We start from the raw sequence: 18,719 nt of genomic DNA on the forward strand, positions 1-18,719 counted from the left end.
TATTGTCACAACAACCTAAGAGCCATTCTCGCATATTATAGCATTAAGTCCATTCAAACTAAGTTACCGCCAACTCGCAAGACTACTCGCGGTGAGTTAATATCAAATACACCATCAAATCTATCTCTTTGTTAAACAGCCAAGTAAAATAGGTGGCGTCTGATACGACGACGCCCGGCGAGAATTGTAATAAGCAACAACGCAAAGTCACGATTGTCAGATCTACATCAAGCCCGTGCGATATCTCGTCAACTTGAACGTCAAACTTTAATTTGCACGACAATGATTTGCACGATAAATCGGCAATGTAATAATTTTATCTCTCGACAAATCGTACTACCCCTGTCATATTTGTAAAATTAACATCGCTAAAAAGTCAGTTTTACGCCATCGAGTTCCACCTTCTCCTATAAACGGTAGTACATAATTGCAAATCTAACGTAATACATCCGGCATGTTATCCATGCCTGTACTTCCGATGTCGTTTTTATCTCCGTCCATCATATCATTTTTCCTTTCCGCGAAACGTTCGATTTACACGTTAAATAATTCGGTTAATGGGCAAAGTCAATTTCTGAAATGAATTCTGAAATCTCTGAGGGTGAGAGATTGACTCTCTCTCTCTCTCTCGCTCAGGTCGCGAAACGGCGCTGGGTGAGTGGCCGTGACGCGTAACGCTCGACACGTTTCTCCGCCGAGCTCACGAATGGGGTTTCTCATTAAACCCCGTATGAAGTACACGTTCCAACAGCGGGAAGGCTTCTCTCGGGTCGACTTCTTCTCTCAGATATCGCGGGCAAACATTTGCTTTCCGTAGTATCAATCCGCGGTAGGTAGCGGCAAGGAACGCGCCGGCGGTGGGAAGGTCGTTGCGCGGGAAGTATCTGCAGGGTCGTTCCCGAGCGGATCGACCGGCGTAAAGAGGGCATAAAGCACCCGGCTCCATTACTCTGCCTTAGTAAATCGGTACCGACGCTGAAGATCGCGCGAGCGACCCAATTCCAGCCGTTCCTGTTACACCTAATACCGTATTTTATCAAAGATAATGCGCGCCCCTACCGTTGAATAGACACCCGTATTGTCACCGTGGCCGCGCGAAAATGTCTGCTAAGCGCGCGCGAAAGCGGCTTATAAATTATTGATCACGGTGGGGAGATTTTTTGAGAAACGGATTCTCGATGAATCAAGGTGATTCGTTGCTTAAACGGCCGTGTTGCACGTATTCGTCCGATCGTTGTAATTGATTGGAAAATTGAAGTAAGTTTCTTTTATCGTTTCTTCTTGCGCTTCGCCGAGAAAAAAATTCCCGCTCGCCAGTCACACGGGTGAGGCGAAATTATTACATTCTTCTCAACCCGGAGAATTTTTGTCCAATTTCCCGGAGCGGTGTTGTTGATTTTTCTCGGGCGGATATTTCGCGATGTTTCAGCGACTGCATTAATTAGACGACTTGATAAAGCGCCAACGAACCGTTCGAAAGATAAACGACATTGAAAATAATCGGCATCTTTTAATCTCGAAGCTAATTAACTAAAAACAGGTAGAACAACCAAACTGTAGTAATTTGTTAAAAATTCGCCGAGTCTTGCCTGTTTCGACGAAAAGTTTTCCCGAAGAGTGGCAATAATGCAAAACAGGTTGGCAGCCAAAGAATATGCATATGTATGTGCGTTGAAGCCAAGGCAACAGGGAGAGAGACAACAATGTGGGAGGAGCGAATGCCGTTGCTTATTTACTCAACGAAAAATACGAATAAAGGACGGAGAAATGTTTTACATCCGCGGGAATAAATTTTCTTATACAGGGAGTATGAAGCCGACCGTTCTATCACCACCGCACCCAAAAGTGGCATACAGCTCGATCGGCTGAAAGGAACGCGCTTTCGATCGACTGATCTCTCTCGCTCTAAGCGATCGACTATGAGCGCGGCGTGAGTTACCCTCCGATACAAACGTGTATATCTAATTTGGGAAACGGGAACGAAACCCAGTGCCGAGAGCACCGTCGGAGCATTAATAACGAACGGGGAGTGTCGGGTTACCCGTAGTCGAGTTGCTCGAAGCAGGTGTGTCAAGCGGAGAAGGAGAAGCTTCGTCAGCAACGAACGCGATCACGTACGCAGCCAGCCAACCAGCCACAACGAACCAAGCCACCAGCCAGCCAGCCAACCAACCAGTCAGGCCAGGCAGTCAAGCATCCGGGCAGGTGGATATCAACGAGCGGCGAAACAAAGTTTATTTTGAATCAGCCACTGTAACCGAGTCGCACTATTCGCCGGCGAATAGCGCCACGAGTACCGCCACAGCCGAGCTGTGCGCGGCTTCGACGGCAGCGGGGTGTTCTGCCGCAGCTCGGTTCTCAGCATCGACTCAACGTAGAGACGGACAGATAGACAGACAGACAGACAGACCGAAGCGGAGCTTACGACCCAGGGGGGCAAACAGTGGAGAGAAGCGAAACGAAGGACGAAGGCGGTCGCGCGAAGCTTGACAGCGGGGAGGATGGTGTTAGAGCCGGCGATGGTGATTGTTACGGCGACGACGTTTCAGTTAGCTGAAACGTCGTTTCCTTTGTCGCGTTTGTGTTGAGGAAGGAACTGTCCTCGATGGGGTGTATAGACGGTGCACCCTCACACGACCGGGCTACAACCGCATGCCACGTACACTCTCGCACACAAACGCGCGCACGCGCGACTACGAGAGCCTCGTGTGTGTGTGTGTGTACACATGTATACATACGTATACACATATACACACAAACACGTAACGCGTTTCGACGGTACGCCCTATCTCACGGAGGGTTGTTCGGAGAGTGTACCTGCGCGACGGTATTCGTCGTGCAAACTTCGAGCTTGCACCGCCGCTAGCTCCTTCTAAGACTTCGCCGGAGTCGGGCTCTGTATAGAGAGAGAGAGAGAGAGAGAGAGAGAGAGAGAGAGAGAGAGAGAGAGAGAGAGAGAGCGTAGAGAGATCTCGATTCGGGTTAATTGTGGGCTTCGTCTATAGACTCGGTGCTCTCGGGCAATGAATTTTAGGAGCTGCGCGCGCGGTATCGCATTGCCGGCGTCGGCGGCGAGGAGGGGACGGGCGCGTGCACTACCAGCCGGATATATTTATGCGCGCTCGTGGAAATTCTTCGATCTGATTGCGCGAGCGAAGAAACTGCCGGGGGAATGAAAACGTCTGCATTAGCGAGATACTGTTTTCAAACGCGTCGGAAAGAAGACTACTGCCGGTTGCTCGCGCTTAGGCTGTGCGTGTCGCCCTCGATAAGAGCGAGCGAATTTAGCGGTGGAAGCGATAGCATACCGAGAAATAACGACGGTTTAAGGATTCCGCGAGTACGGAGGCTCGAGACGGGTGGACGCACTCTACATTTTTCTCGTTTTCCACGCTGCTGAGAATTACATTGAACTTAACGTAGCGAACCCTACGGTGAACACGAACGAGTTTAATTTAATCTCGAGGGGGTTGTTGCAAAATCCTCGAAAGCACCCCGGGCGAATTAAGTATCCGCGAGGTATTCGATTTGATCTCAGCCCGCTATTTACAAAAACGAGTTCTACCCGAAACGCAAACTCTCAAGGTAATCGCTTCATCTACGCGAGATTCCGCACGGTTCTTGTAGATGAGGGTTTTGCAAGACTATGTTAACGGCATTCGCTCGCACGAAGTGGTTCACGGCATCGCGACCGTCTTCGCCTTTTGAATCTATGATGTAAGAAAGAAAGATCGTCGCAGATCTGCGCAAACAAAGTTCCAACAGCATGCGGAAAACTGCCGGAAAATAAAGCAGCCGTCAGCGGAGCGCGGGGGTGATCAACATCATTGAAAGAAAAAACTAGAGACAATGGTTCATGCAATAGTTTATTATGCTTCGTAAAAATAAGTATTTACATTAACGAAAAATGTAGTATAATACTTAAAAAACAATAATGTGACGACTCGTAGCGGATCTTAAAACTAAAGACTTAAAACTTAAGTAGAATTGAGAAAAGAGTTCGGCTTAATGAAATATATTTCTATCTGTACCGTATCTCTAAAATCTGTGAGTTTATGTTATATCCGATTGCGATAAGTTTGATTTCATCTCGGAGAGGTTATCTTTACTTGTTTGGGGACCTCGATAAACTATTAGTAACGAATCCTTTATCTCATCTACCCACTTACAAAAACGAGCTTCACCTAAAGCGCGCGAAGGTTAACCGTTCGCCAGGGAATCACCCCGTCGCCGCCACATTTCATCCCTGAAACTGAAACTTTCACGAAATTACACGGTGGTATAATTCATGCACTCGTTCGCACGGTAATATTTCTCCTCGTTCTGTCCCTGTAAATTAAAAAAGAAATGAAAGAAAAATGAAAGTGAGAAGAAATCACTTCGCGGATCTACGTGTAACAAATCAAATCTCGATAATATGATCGTAAAAACCTTACGTAATCACTCTGCTTCTACCTTTAAAACTTAACGTTCACGGTCATCGCTATAAATTAACAATCCTACGACTTTCGGAGAGCGCATTTTTCGTCCGAGACTATCGGGACTGGCCGATCTTTCGTTTCGTGGGTTGCGCGAATTATATCAGCACGATCGACACCGACTTTCACAATTCGACTTTGCGCGATTTAGCCGCGCCGGAGACGCGACGAATCCATTCGCGCGGAAAATAGGAGACGGTCCGGGCGCGTCTCTTTCGCGAACTTCCGTGCGGTTTCACGCGTACGCTGCGCGTTACGCGTCCGACGAGATTCGCAAGTTCTCGTGAGCTCGTGCCAAACGCCGTATGTGTGTGCGCGCGCGGTGAAAACGTAAGAAGGGTGGGACGTCCTGCGCAAGGATGGAGGAAGGGGAAAAGGGACAATACGGCGATTCCTGTGTGTGCTCAGGATGAAGGAACAAGCTGCGCGTATATAACCGGCTTATAGACGCGCGGAATCGTCTGCGGGCTTTATCGTCCGTTTAATAAAGAGGCAGTGGGCGGGAGAAGAATGAAAAACGCAACGTTCGTGCCGCCTTTTCCCAACGGCGGTTTTCTCCTCAATCTCCTCCGATAAATCGATCTCGAAACGGGCCCTCCTCTAGATTATACGGCCGACGACGTCGTATGCCTGCAGAGAGAAAGAGAGGGAGAGAAAGAAAGAGAGAGAGAGAGAGAGAGAGAGTGAGAGAAAGTGACGATACTCACCTAGAACTCGATACGACACGAACGATCGGAGGAACGTGTCGTCCAGTTTAAACGTTACCTTTCGGAAGGAGTCCACGAAGGAGAGCGATAAAGCGGCGAGAGAAGAGACATGTATCGTGTCGCGAGATGTGAAGTGAGAAAAAGGACAAAAGGGGGAAAAGGGGGCTAGAGAAAGAGAGAAACAGGCCTCTCTCTCTTTCCCTCTCTTTTTCTCTCTTTCTCGGCGCCGTTAAAGAGCGACCGATCAAGCAACAAACTCGTTAGGGAGCCGACCGCACGCGGTCGGGCAATAACGGTCGGCGTAAGTACATACGTGCGCCGTCTACGGCTGCGTTCGCCCGCAGCGGCCCACGGCAGCGGCGGCAGTAGCCACGTCGTTCTCCCGCATGTAAAATGCGAAAAACGAGAATGCGCGGAGTAAAAAAGGAAGAGTCAGCCACCACGCGCTCTGACCCGAGAGAGAGAGAGAGTGTGTGTGTGTGTTCGCACGGCACCCTCCGCTTCGAAATTCGCGACATTGATCCGCGTACGCGAGCGAGCCCGGGCGTTTGGACAATGGACGAATGGACTCGAATCGCGTACGATGGCATTCGTCTTTGCCGGGTGCAACGGGGAGATATTCGAGCGCGCGTTGTTACCGGAGCGATGGCAGTGGTGGTGGTAGTACGAGAAGGTCGTGCGACGGATGCAGCTTCTCTTTCTCTCTTTTTCCTCCTTGGCCGGTATGCGAAAACTTTTCGCACCGCTTTATCCGTTCCTCCTGCTTTGTGCGATCTTACCGTGGCTCCTGCTCGGTTCTCTCTCTCTCTCTCTCTCTCTCATCAGCGGTGTAGCGGAGAGAACGTCTCTCACTCCCTCGCTCTGTCCTTTCTCTCTCCTCCTTTCTTTCGCTCACTCGCGCGCACATATACGCGCGCAAACAAACACACACTCACTCACACCCATGTACACGCGCCTCTTTCTCCCTTTTTCTGTTCATCGTGGCAAGGATCGCAAATCCTTCGGAGGCGAACTGTGTACAAGCACCTATAGACGTATACGTGCATTCGACTTCAAAGTCCTGTCCCTTGCCCTCTTTTTCTCGCAGTCGCTTTCCTCCGGCCTCGAGAACGCGTCCCTTTTGTTCATTACTCGTCGTACGTCAAATTGAGCGTTGTGACAGTAATGGCACGCGACTAATTGGCTACGCTCTTCTCCGTTTTCGATTCTCCGGTGACGTGAAGCGCGTCGCAGCGGATCCTCCCAAATTCGGCGGATTTAGGTTGCAGCGATGCTTCATCCGATTACCTATCTCTCCACCGGGCGCGGTCCAATCCGGGACGCGCGTTAACCCTTGACTGGCAACGCGCGCTCGTCGTCCTTTCTCTCCCTCCTTTTCTCTTTCTTCCTCTCTCTCTCTTTCTCTCTCCGTCCCTCCCTGTTTGTCCGTGTACGTCGAAAAGACAAACGAGAAACGATCCGCATGTAAACCGGGAGTCTTACAAAATAACGAGCTATACAAAGGAAACGGCAATTGTAAAGTATAACGGTACAACAATCCACGATCTTGGTCGGCGGAAGTATCAAATGTTAAATGTCGTGTTCTTTTGATTCTAATCACAGTGGCAATGTACTCGTGTACTCCCAAAAAACGGTTTCACCAGCCGCAACCTGGTACCCGTCGTGCTGCTGTCAACGATCGATGGCAGTAACGAGCGCAAATGGGGGCCGAGGTGTGGGATTCAAACACGCGGAATTCACGACCCTACACTCGCCCCGAAGAAATGTAGAACTCGATGCACTAGACGAAGAAAGAGAGAAAAGAAAAAAAGAAAGAGAGAGAAAGAGAGAGAGAGACTTAAAGTAGTCATATCGGTTTTAACAATATCGTTTGTTTCTGCGCCGTCCATACGCGGTCCTCAAACTCTCCCTCCGTCGTCTCCTCCTCCTCCAGGCCCTCCCGCTGACTAGTGTGCTATTTATCATGCGACGCCCGTGAGCTCCCTTCTCGTGGTCTCAGGCGTATCGTGACTATCTCAGAAGCAGATGGAGCATGCCCAGGCAGAGTATTGTCACAAAGGTCATTGTTGTATGCGTGCCACTTCCGTTTTCTGAGGTCACTGCAACAAACGTTGGAAAGATCTTATTATTTCCCGTAATTTAGCGACAGTCGCGCGAGTCTCGCCTCCGGCATCTCAAGAGACGCGTCGTGATCTTGGCACGTGTGTGTTATATGATTAATCGGCCAGTGAATTTATATAATTAAATCGGATCTATCAGTGAATGATTTGAAGAATGAATCTTCACTATTGTATCAGGGTCGCTCGTTTGCGCGGTGTTACGATAAATGTTTCTTCGGAGCTTTAATTCCGCAGCATGCAGTTTTCGTGACATTCTGATTTCGTCGGACACCGCTATGTCGACGCGAATATCAAAAGAAATAAGGAATTCTCGTACGATAATACGACGTCTGATTGCAAAAGAAATTGGAAAATGCGCGACAATAAGGTGAGATACAAAACATTATCGCCTTTAACGGGCACCCTTGCCCGGCGTTCTCCCTCCGACAACTTAATATTAAAAGAACGTGTGCAAAAATATCACGGCTCTTATTATTCATCGCGCTGTAAAATAAAAAAAAAGGAAATATATCCAATAAAAGAGGAAAAGCTTTTCCAAGTTGCACATTTCGCCGCGCACTCTGCGCGCTGCATTCGAATTTCCAGTATCTTGGCGGCGTAGAATTTGTATGCGCTGCGCGGCCTCTATTTGCACAGAACGATGGCACGTATCGACCGGTCGTACCGGTTGAAACTTTATTTTTTAGCGGATTCTTTACGTTAAACGATTTAAACGCCAAATCCGCGCGCGCTCGTCGCTTAACGGGAGGGGATGAGAGACCGAAGAAAAATATATTCGTATAAATGTGCAGCCGATACGCGGTTGATTACCGGCAGTAAACACGTTCCACGTGCATTTCGTCTCGTTAAAACGTCGTCATTATGCAGAGCGACGTTCCGAATCGACACGCCTCTAATCAATAGCGGCGTCGATAACGACGCTACACATGTTCCCCGTCGGTCGAAATGGTGCGGCAAATCTGATGAATAGATATCAAATTCATCGAGAAACGCGACGGCGATAATCAGTTGATTTTAGTTCTGTTTGCACACCCACGACGCGAGCGCACGCGTTATCGGCACGTGTGAATATAACGCGTATGAAAGCTAAGTGCATAGGGTATCGGGCACGGCTCCGGTGTTTTGACAGATGTGTCACGCGCGAGTATTATTATAATCACCGAGTGTCCACGTGCGGCGCCGGCGGTACGATCGATACGGCGATGCCTTCGACGATGTCTCCCCGAGTCGATCGGTAGGCCTATTTCGTAACTTTTAACGACAGTGCCATTACCGTTACGCTGTCGTTGCGTAGTATAATATATAGTAACGGTAATGACTTACTCTTTCATATACTTCTATATCCTCTCGCATTCTCGTTTAAACATTATTGCTCCCATATTATATTCAAATGTCAAGAATTTATCGAGATTTTTAATTCCACTTAGATGAGAGCACTTTCCCGTCGAGTTCAGCAGTATCCCCTTAAAGATAGTTTGCACCTACTTAGACGGCCTATAGACTAATAAAAACCTTGATAAAAAACTTTGACGATACCGACACTTTTAAACTTCTCTCTTGAACCTTTAATTCTACAGATTGTATTTTAATGCTACCTTCAACAACTTATTTTAACGCCAAAACAGCGAAAACGGAAATTTCAGACATCGTCAGAGTCGAAATAAGGGTAATATTATATTATTACAATTGAAATTGAACCTATTTTGCTATCCTAGCTCTTTATATATTGTAGAATCACAAGTTCAATACAGGACTAAAATTTCGGCTCGGGAAAACAGCGCGTTGCATTCTTTGACAAAAAAGCACTTTACGCGAGGAACGAACGAGACGCTTCTGTATAATGTCACCTGGCGCAGATTAAACGACCGATATCGATACGAATCTATCTGTAAAAGCAAGGTAGCACGATTTGGGAGAAAGCTCCGATAAAAAGATTTCCACGGTATTTTTGCTCGACGTTTCATTTTCTCGCGAGACATATCACCTTTATCCAATTACTTCCCGCGATTGGTCCCCTCAATTGTTACGACTTCCGAGTTTCCTTGTCAGCTCGCGAGCCAAATGTATAGGGACTATATATTTTATGGGTCGGAGCGATAGATTATCGGGGAGCGATGTCGCGTAAAACGACATTTTTCTCCGGGCCCGCGTAAGATTAAACCTCGCCTGGCAGGGCGAGGCGTGTCAACTGTTGAAAATCCCTTTCGGAATGGAAACTCCGGGCGGCGCGCGAGGGGACCGCCCGCGCGCCATTAAATGGAACGTCAGTGGATTTTCCTCCGCGGGGCATTGTTCCTTCTGTCGGGTGGAAAAGTCAATTTCCTAAAAACAATTCTGTCGACCACGGCCCAGGGAGTAATACGTACGAATCAAGCAACCAGCCAGCCGCTCGCGGAAAGCCCGGTGTGAACGAAATGAAATTACTACGGGCGCAGAAGCGAACGAATTCCTGTAACGGCGCGGCAGCGCGCCCGTGCGCACGTAGGGTGAGCAGGGGTGGAAGCGGGATTGTAGAGGGAGGGGGGGAGTTCGACGGTAAAGGGACTAAAGTGGAATAAGCTCCGACAGGTTTGAAAATTGAGGAGGGCCGAAATCCTTTGGTCGCTTATCAATCGTCGGGGTTTACGATGTACGCTCCCCTCTAGTCCGCGCTCCTATCAAATTTATCCCAAAATGTACGAGAGTTTTGCGAACGATTGCGAAATCGCGAGCGCTCGGATTCCCCGATAGCGGCCGATGGCAATCGTTGATATTACTTTTGGAATATTTCGCCTGTACGTAAAACGCGACGAACAATCTCATGATCTGCATCGACGTGTTGCCGCGCGTGCCGTGTGCGTGCTGTGCCTTTATAATATAAATTTAAATATATTCTATATGAAATACCGATATAAAATATATTGGAAATTTTCAATCGCGTATCGTTTCGGCCATTTTGTCCGAATTGACGTTTCCTTGATAAAATTTCGAGACTTCTTTCGATTGTAATCTCTTACACTAAAAAATCTAAATGTATTTTTGACACGCTGTGGCAACTATTGACATAAAACTAATCAGGAAACTCACTTTTTGCTACAGATCTGCTAGAGCTTGCGGCCACATGGAGGGTGCGATTCCCCGGGGTGTAATTTAGGTGGACATGGATAACGGTACAGGGTAGGTTTACAGACTTTCTCTTATCTAGCATTTAAATTTTTGCGATAAAAAACTGGAACATAGTTGTCCGGACCGAAACCATCGAGTTTCAATGATCGCTAAAATCCAAATATGCTCATATCTACGAATTTTCTTACGAAGTTGTCAATCCTCGTATCTAATTAGTGAAATTATATTTTTTCGTTTCAGAAACGCAGCGGAATGTGGCAGATTCTGAGTTTCCGATGCTTCGGTAAGTCAGAAAAATAAGTACAAAAAGTAACTTAAAGATCTTTAAAGTTGTGAAGGTTTGTAAAAGGGTTAGGACTTTTAATCTAATAAAACTTTTAAGGAAGGTTTGTAAAAGGGTTAGGACTTTTAATCTAATAAAACTTTTAAGGATTAAAATCTCGTCGATTAATGCGGTTTAATTGTAGATTTTTACATGTATGTTTTGTGTCGTCCAACAAAATACATTATAAACAATCAGGGGATTCTTTCTTTAAATAACAATATTATTTATAGATAATTGAACTGTTGCATACATTTTTCTTAAGGATATATTTGCTTTTAATATTTTTTTTTTATTTCTCAATCTGTAGTGAGTTTATTTATAGAAATGTTTTGGCATTTATCATATTTAATTTGAGATATAAAATATTTAACGAAACAATTTATTTAACGTGATTCCTTAATTTTTCGAGCAGCACAAAATGCGCATCAGCATTATACGACCACATGTAAAATTCGCGATTATTTTCTTCACCCGCGATTAATAACAGACTTTGTCGGAAAAAACGAGTTTCTTTTTCCATGAAAATTTTAATTCTCACGGAAGAAGAAACTTGTTTTTTTTTTTTCGACAAAATCCGTGTCTACGAAACGGATTATTTCCTCTTTATCGTTCGATTTTATAAAAGTATCATGACTTTCAGTTCACGATTTTCACACGCGCGATTCTCGATTATACTTTCGCATTTATCGCATGCCTTTTAATCGCTTAATCGTTTTGAGCCGCTTAAAATCGTTTTCGAGCGTTAACTCGTCAAATCGTTAAGTGCCGTTCAAATGATCGCACTCGTGAGTGCGATGCGGTGAAGTGAGTGAAGAGCAATCGACGTGGAACGACGGTTGGAGGCTACGGAGGCTGGACGCTGAGGACGTTGGACGGATCGCGGAGCGACGCAGTTGGGACATAGCGGTCGGTTTCATCGGCAGACCTGGACGGCTGGACGTCGTTGGATGTCAACGTGAAATGACGAGCGTATAATCTGAACGCTCACAAAACGTCAAATTACATAGTGCATGTTCCGACATAAATCCCATTGATTTCTAACGAGAAAAGGTCACCGTGCGCAGCGCGTAAATTTTGACAATTCGAGATTGTTCAAAATAGATTCACAGGGATTAACCTATTGCGCTGGCATTTAATTGATGTTCGCGTGGGACATATGCGTCTATGTAAGTTGACGCTCAGAGAGAACGGAAGCATACATTATATTGTGTGCCTGAGACGTGATTGATGATTTTGCCTCGTAAACAGTATAACAATTGGATGTCTGGTAGACGTGATTCCAACGCAGAGAGTTAACGATGGGCGCTTATAAGTCTGATATGTTAAAAATGAATATATATATATAGAAAGAGAGAGAGAGAGAGACGCTGACATGCTTTCTGCGTGTCTTAATTTCATGCAAATGCAGCGAATACGGTAAAGGTCACTTGAGTTTTTAGAGTCGCGCCAAACTTGTAGCACTTGGGCGAGAATGTAGTCGCGAAGCGAGTCGTCGTGCGGCGAGACAACTTTCGCAAAGTTCGTAAACGCGCAGTCAGATTTTTCTCGTGTATAAACGCGATGTGTGCGTAAGAACGGCTTATAAGGCTTCATTCATGGATTTTCGGTAAGAGCCTTTGAGAGGGATTGAAGCGTCCGCACGGTCGGAAGAGTGCGCGGAGGTCTAAACCGCGGCGAAAATCCGGAGGGTTCTTGATGTAAAAACTCTCCAACCAACTTCATGAGCCAGTGCTCGTGAGTTCGCGACATGAGTCCTCAGAAAGTTTCGGGGAAACGATTTACTTAGAGTACAGCCAAAGTGCGTTACCATTGTGCGTATGGTTTGTCGCTCGCGTGCATACGGATTCCGGCGCGACGGAATAGTTGCCGAAAGTTATTCCTAAGACGTACACAGCTAACTGCGTGAAATTTCTGTTCGCTAATGTTTACACATCTTAGCTCGCATGCGTTATTTTATACGCGAATCATAAAAATTGCTTAATTACAAGATTCACGACGAGTTATCATAAGAGATATTTGCTCGAATTAGGTTACAATTAAATAAGTCACTGAAATTAATTTAACGTATATTAATTAGATTCAAATTGATTTTCCAATTTTAATTGTAAACCGCCATATGTGGAGCAACTTATAAGGAAATAATACACGATAGAATGATGAAAATAATAATGAAATATTTTATAAAAAATTAATATCGTACTTGGCAAACGCAATGCTATATTTGAGAAAGAGCAAAAATAGAAGATCGATGTAGCGTAATAATTTCCAAGTTTGCAAGGGTAAACCACTCCGCCAACTTATTTACGCGAGGGATAAGTTCAAATCGAAAAGCGGACATTTTCCATATCTAGTGGTAATCCATTTATTTTCCGGCGCTCGAAACTAATCGGATATTCACAAGTAATCAGAAACTCGGCGGAGTTCGACATAAACCAATAAATTTCAGGCACCCCGAAGACGCGCTCGCACACAACCCGGGAACAGAATCCCGGTTCGACGCAACGCTAAAATTTTCCGCAGCTCCCCACAACGTTTCGCGGCGTTGTATCCGTTCTTTGCTCGTGGTATCGTCCATTAAGCGCTGCTCGGCTGCTTTGAGTGGCAGAGTTTTACGGATTTGCGGCGGCCTAGAAATGGCTTATCCTCGGATCTCCAAAACGAGATTTAGTGCGCTTCGGAAATTCTTTCCCACATTTCTTACAGGATGCCGTATGTGACGTATTTAAGAAACGATACGCTTCGGCAAAGCGTTATTAATGCTCCCGTTTTTTTTTCCAAAAATCTTAAAAATTTTTCCTAGAAAACAAGAGACGCGGAAACAAAAGAAGCTTTAAGGTAAAAGTACGAATATCCGACATGAATTTAAACTTGGACTCACGTTCTTACTGTTTTGATTTTTACCTACGAATATCTAAACTTTCGACTATGAATATATGTGATACATATATTTAATATATACATATGTTCTATGTTGAAAGTAAAGTTCTACATTTAAATATTCGTATTTAAAAGCCAAAATAATGCAAATGTCCAGGTTTAGGCACGTGTCCGGGTATTGGTACTTTTACTTGTAAGCTACCGCGAAAGAAGGAATTACTCAAATTGGGGAATTATCTGAATTAGTAATCGCGCGATCAGCTGCGTGACACTTTCAACAATCACGCTACCGGGCGTCAGTGATCAATCACCCTCGAGCTTTCGTGCAGATGCTGGTTGCGCAAGCGAACGAGCGAGCGAGCGCGCGTCGGGATATTTCCCTATCTGGCTGACGAGAGCTGGCTGTGTCTACTGTGCGCGAAGCCGAGCAGCCGATAAGCGTCGCCTCCTAGGGTGTTAGTCGATCGGGGGAGCGTCGCGCGTTTTCTCCGCCCTGTAGTTTACGCGGAAGCAAGAAGGGCCGAATAATCGGGTATGCAAAGCTTTGATAACAGCCACTCTTAAGACACGTCGGGATACCTGCGCGCGCTACCACGAATCTGCGCTACCGAGCTCGACCGATGCGAAATTACGCGCGCGGTATGTGTACAGTGTGTCGGAAAATGGGCAATCGCGACAAATGCGGGACCGGAATATCGGGCTCCGGAATGATGAGAGTATGTGTGCCGATAAGGGATTAAAGCTCGAGAGTTTGGAAGAATGCAGATAGACGACGAAATCTCGCTTTTTTCCGTATAAGGTCTTACGATGTCGTATGTGTCGATTATTACGCATGGGCTCGATGAATTGCAAATGCCTCGATGGTTATTACCGAAATATATATTTTTTTAATATTAACTCCGAAAATGAATGTTACAGATCGAATTACGCTTAAATTTAGTTTAAATACTTTTAGGACAGATCAGAGCTGCGTCGCATAATGGATTTAACATTATGCTTCAAAGCGTTTTAATTGCACGTATTCGCTCTCGTGCCCGTGAGAGCTGGTTTCGAGCGGAAACAATCGAAAAATTAGGCGGAAAAGCGGACGAGCCATAGTTAGTCCAGAAATATGTATATAAAAAAGCTTTTAATGTCAGAGATATATTATGACGTAATTTTACTGAAAACATGAAAAATAATTAGGCCGACCGGGAAATGCTGCTGTACAGGAACGCGCGGATATGACGCGACAATATCTATTCGAGAAATTTTTATGTATGATAAACGACGACTCTATCGCACGATGCACGCTGAATAATAAAATTAATTACGCGTCGGATAGTCATAGTAATTTTTAAATGTAAATTTCCCTCTCCTCTATGTACACACAAGAGAGTTTTGTAACGTTAATGGGATTTGATTAAGCGGCCGAATTAATGAAGTATCCAGGGGAATAAAATGAATTCGCGTTGCAACTGCATGAAAATTATTTCTAATTTTGTCCGCGTTGCCTCAAGCCGACGTATGCGTATTTCCGCGCGCGCACTCAAACGCAAAATATGCACGTCGCGCGTTAACCTTCGGCTGCGGGAGAAATGGCGTCCCTCCGGCCCAAAGACGTTCAAATCCCTTTCTTCTTGCCTCGTTCGTCGTCGTACACGCGAGATTAGCGTCCCGGGACTCGGGTAATTCGCGAAGCTGCAGGATGGGGGAGACAGAGAGAGGATGCGTGGCGGGCTCAGAAGGATGTCGTGAGAAAGGAGAGACGGGGTGGCGGGACGTGGAGGAGCGAGAAGGTAGGATTGCGAGACAGAAGAGCCGAAGTTTCACCGCGAGAACCGACGTTTCCTCTCGGGCAAGTTTCTCCAACGAGGCACCGAATCTTTCGTGCCTCGCACCATCCGCTTATATATGTGTGTGGTATAGAGACAGGGGGGGAGAGGTGCAAAAGGAAGAGAGGGGAGCGAAAGGTGGATGGGCGTACGTATGAAATCCACGTGAATTTCGCGGCAGCCCGCCGTTAAACTTCCGCGTACACGACGTGAGTTTTTCCACGTAGGGCGAACTCCCCCTGTAGTAGGAAAGACAATCTCGCGTTACGACGTTATACGACGTTATTCCGGAACGAATGCGTTTCCCGATTCGGCGATTGCGCGCCCTCGAGCACAAGCCGATGCCTGAACGCGAATGAAATGAGTGACGTGGATCGATTTGTACCGTGCGTGTTATTTCTCAGCTGTCGAGGGTATTTTATTTTCATTCCGACCAATCTGTGTCAATTCGATCCTTCGTCATGTACGTTGATTAATTATCCGAGTGTATCTACCGACGTATTGATGGGTTATCAAGACGCGGGTAAAGTTTGCGGTATCGCCGGCAGCTTTTATGCCGGCTGTTTGCGAAATCGCGCGCGCAATATCAATTCGACAAGTTAATTCCCGATGCTGTGTGTACGGGCAAAACGGGCCTTACACCGAACATCCCGGGTCCCATTGGCGCGCGAATGACTTCTTGTGTATCTGCAACATCGAAGTATACGAACCCACATCGAAATTATAGCGGTTTCAACCTCCGCTTTAAATGCGCACTTTTATCGTTTATATATTTGCTCACACCGATGTACTTTCCGCGCGTGCACACGTATCGCCGCGTCCGCGTTTACGTTAAATACAGATATTTCATATTATTCCGCCGAATAGAGAAATATTAATTTTAGATATTAATTTTATACAGCACATCAATTTTATATTTTGTTTATTTTGTACGTCGCTATAATATGTGTATCTCGTTTAATATATATAATGCAGAAAGATCGCGCGACGTTCGGACGTGAATACACGAGCGGGGAGATGTGTGTGTGGGCGCGCGTGCTAACGTGCGCCAATTAATTTAAATATTATTTGCGATGTCTCCGGAAAGTATAACAAGACCCGAAGAGATATTCGAAACTGCGCTGCCGATAACAATGAGCGAGCTCTCCCGACGTGAATCCAGAAATGCAATCGCAGCGAGAGATGACGTCATATGTGGAATCGGCAACGTCACGCAAGGTGAATGTCGTTTTTATCATATCGCGTATTGTTAAATTAATGCCACATATGAATCGGATGTTCCATAAAGGACACACGAGTGCATTGCGAAAAAACGAGCGTAACGGAAAATACTATTTTTGCGGTCGCTTTTATTTCCCGTAAACGCCACAGTCTTTTATAGAGTGCCGGGTGCTGCATGCGACCGCCGCTTATTAAATGTTATCGGGCAAATGTCATTGTGAAAATAAAATGAACGTCCCGCTTTCGGCCGGAATACAGGCCGCCGGTCTTTTTACCTTTGCTTTTTTTTTTTTGCAAAATAAATAAATGCGAGACAATTCGAGCTTCGGTGGCTCAACAATAGAGGGGGAAAGAAAATAAATGAGAAGGAGAGCGGGGGGAGGGGGGGGNNNNGGAGCGGCAGAACAACATTTAGCGAAAAATGTCAAGGGGGCTAATGCGTGGCGTGGTGTAGAAGTGATTACAGTGCCGCCGGAGTTATGCGCGCGTGTATGCCCTTGATAAATGCCGGCCGCGCGCTAAAATCGAAGTTTTTATACGGTTCCGTTAATCCGCGTTTCGCCGCGATTTATTAAATTCACGCTGGCAACCGGTCAAGCCGGGGGTGTACATGGGATTGGACATTCACGTTAATTTCGTTTCCGCGCGCAAACGGTTTTTCTTTATTTTCACAATTTGCGAATGTGCGAATTGTACGTGCCAGTTCGACGGTCCCGGGGAAACGGGATTACCCCCGCATTGTGCGTCAAAATGTTTTATCGATAGCGACGATGGAATTTATCAGCGCGCGATGACTAATGGATCCGCGGCTCGTTTAGAACTGTACTCGCGCGAAACACTTCGGCGGGCGGGAGGGGGCAGGAAGGGGTGCGGGGAGGACGAGGATCGCTAAGAAACGAGGAACATTATAACTTACGACGCGACGTACATTGTGCCGTTAACAATGGATGCCGTAATATCGCGCACTTCAGCTTCGTATTATGCGTGATATCTCGGTTTACCGCCGCATAGTTGATTACCTATCCCGGAATAACTCTGGTTTACCGCTGCATAGTTGATTGGCTATATCGAAATAACGCGAGTTTATCAGTCCGACGTATTAAAGCGGCACATACGCGCCGCACGTGTCGTCGGTGCTCGCCGACAATGTGTCCGACGTTGCGATAAGAAGTTTTCCAGGAACGCTTCCGTGTCGGCGAATTCATAAACATTCCTCGCCGGTCCACGACACACCTGCCAACCGTTTCTTCGAGTCATCCATCTACTTTGCACCCGCTTCGCATATTAAATTTCCGTTGAAGCGCGAGAAAATCGCCGAAAAGTCCATGGTAGCGTTCATCCGCTGTATTACACACCCGGGCGCAAACATTTGATACTTTCTCGTGCATCAAAACGCGCGTCGACACCGTAAAAACGAGATTTCTGAAACTTATATCGAGTGTCTCCTGGCTTTCACGCGCTACCTTTCGCGCTCGGACTAGCCGATCGCTTTGATGCCAAGTTCTCCTCGGATTTTTCTGTGCTAACTCGAATGCGGACCGCTGAGTCTTGGTCATTTTTACGAATTTCTAAGCATATTTCTTGGAATAAACAGTGAGTGAATTTTTATTTTACTATTTGTAAAGTGTGGAAATACCCAGAAAGGAAATAGAAAATTAAAGCAAATTTAATCTAAAGGGCGGAGCAGCGTAAAGGGGGAAAAATTGGATTTCGTCCTTTGTAGCGACCCTATTTCAATATTGTTTGTCTGAGGAATGTAGAAAAATGGATTTATTAAACAATAACCTTCAATATCATACGGGAATCGGGAACAACAGAACCATAAAACCGCGTTTTTTCAATGGGTTAGAGGGCAGGGAAGCACAAGGAATACCGTATCATCAGGCAAGATATGAAACAGACAAAAAAGGCACAATGGCGCTTATGCGCTTGTCGTGTTTTCCCAGAACGAGTTGCACAATACGCAAAACCCACTGGATATTTTCCCGGCCGTCGAACGGACGGAAGTATCCAATCACCCGTATTTCGAGCGGAATCCATTGGAGGGCCAGATTCAAAACACCAGGATATAG

General features: G+C 46.1%; 1 protein-coding gene across 1 annotated transcript in view; it reads right to left on the reverse strand.

Annotated features, from left to right (window-relative positions):
- Positions 1-3,368: 3,368 nt before the first annotated feature.
- Positions 3,369-18,719, reverse strand: part of LOC106751724 — a 174,505-nt gene continuing 159,154 nt past the window's right edge. Inside the window, exon 6 of the mRNA XM_014632771.1 lies at positions 3,369-7,284. Coding sequence (XP_014488257.1) covers positions 7,196-7,284 — 89 coding nt within the window. The 3' untranslated portion in view covers positions 3,369-7,195. The remainder of the gene's footprint in view (positions 7,285-18,719) is intronic.

The sequence above is a fragment of the Dinoponera quadriceps genome, unplaced genomic scaffold (genome assembly GCF_001313825.1).
Source record: "Dinoponera quadriceps isolate SergipeBrazil2010 unplaced genomic scaffold, ASM131382v1 scaffold399, whole genome shotgun sequence".
NCBI classification, from domain to species: Eukaryota; Metazoa; Arthropoda; class Insecta; order Hymenoptera; family Formicidae; genus Dinoponera; species Dinoponera quadriceps.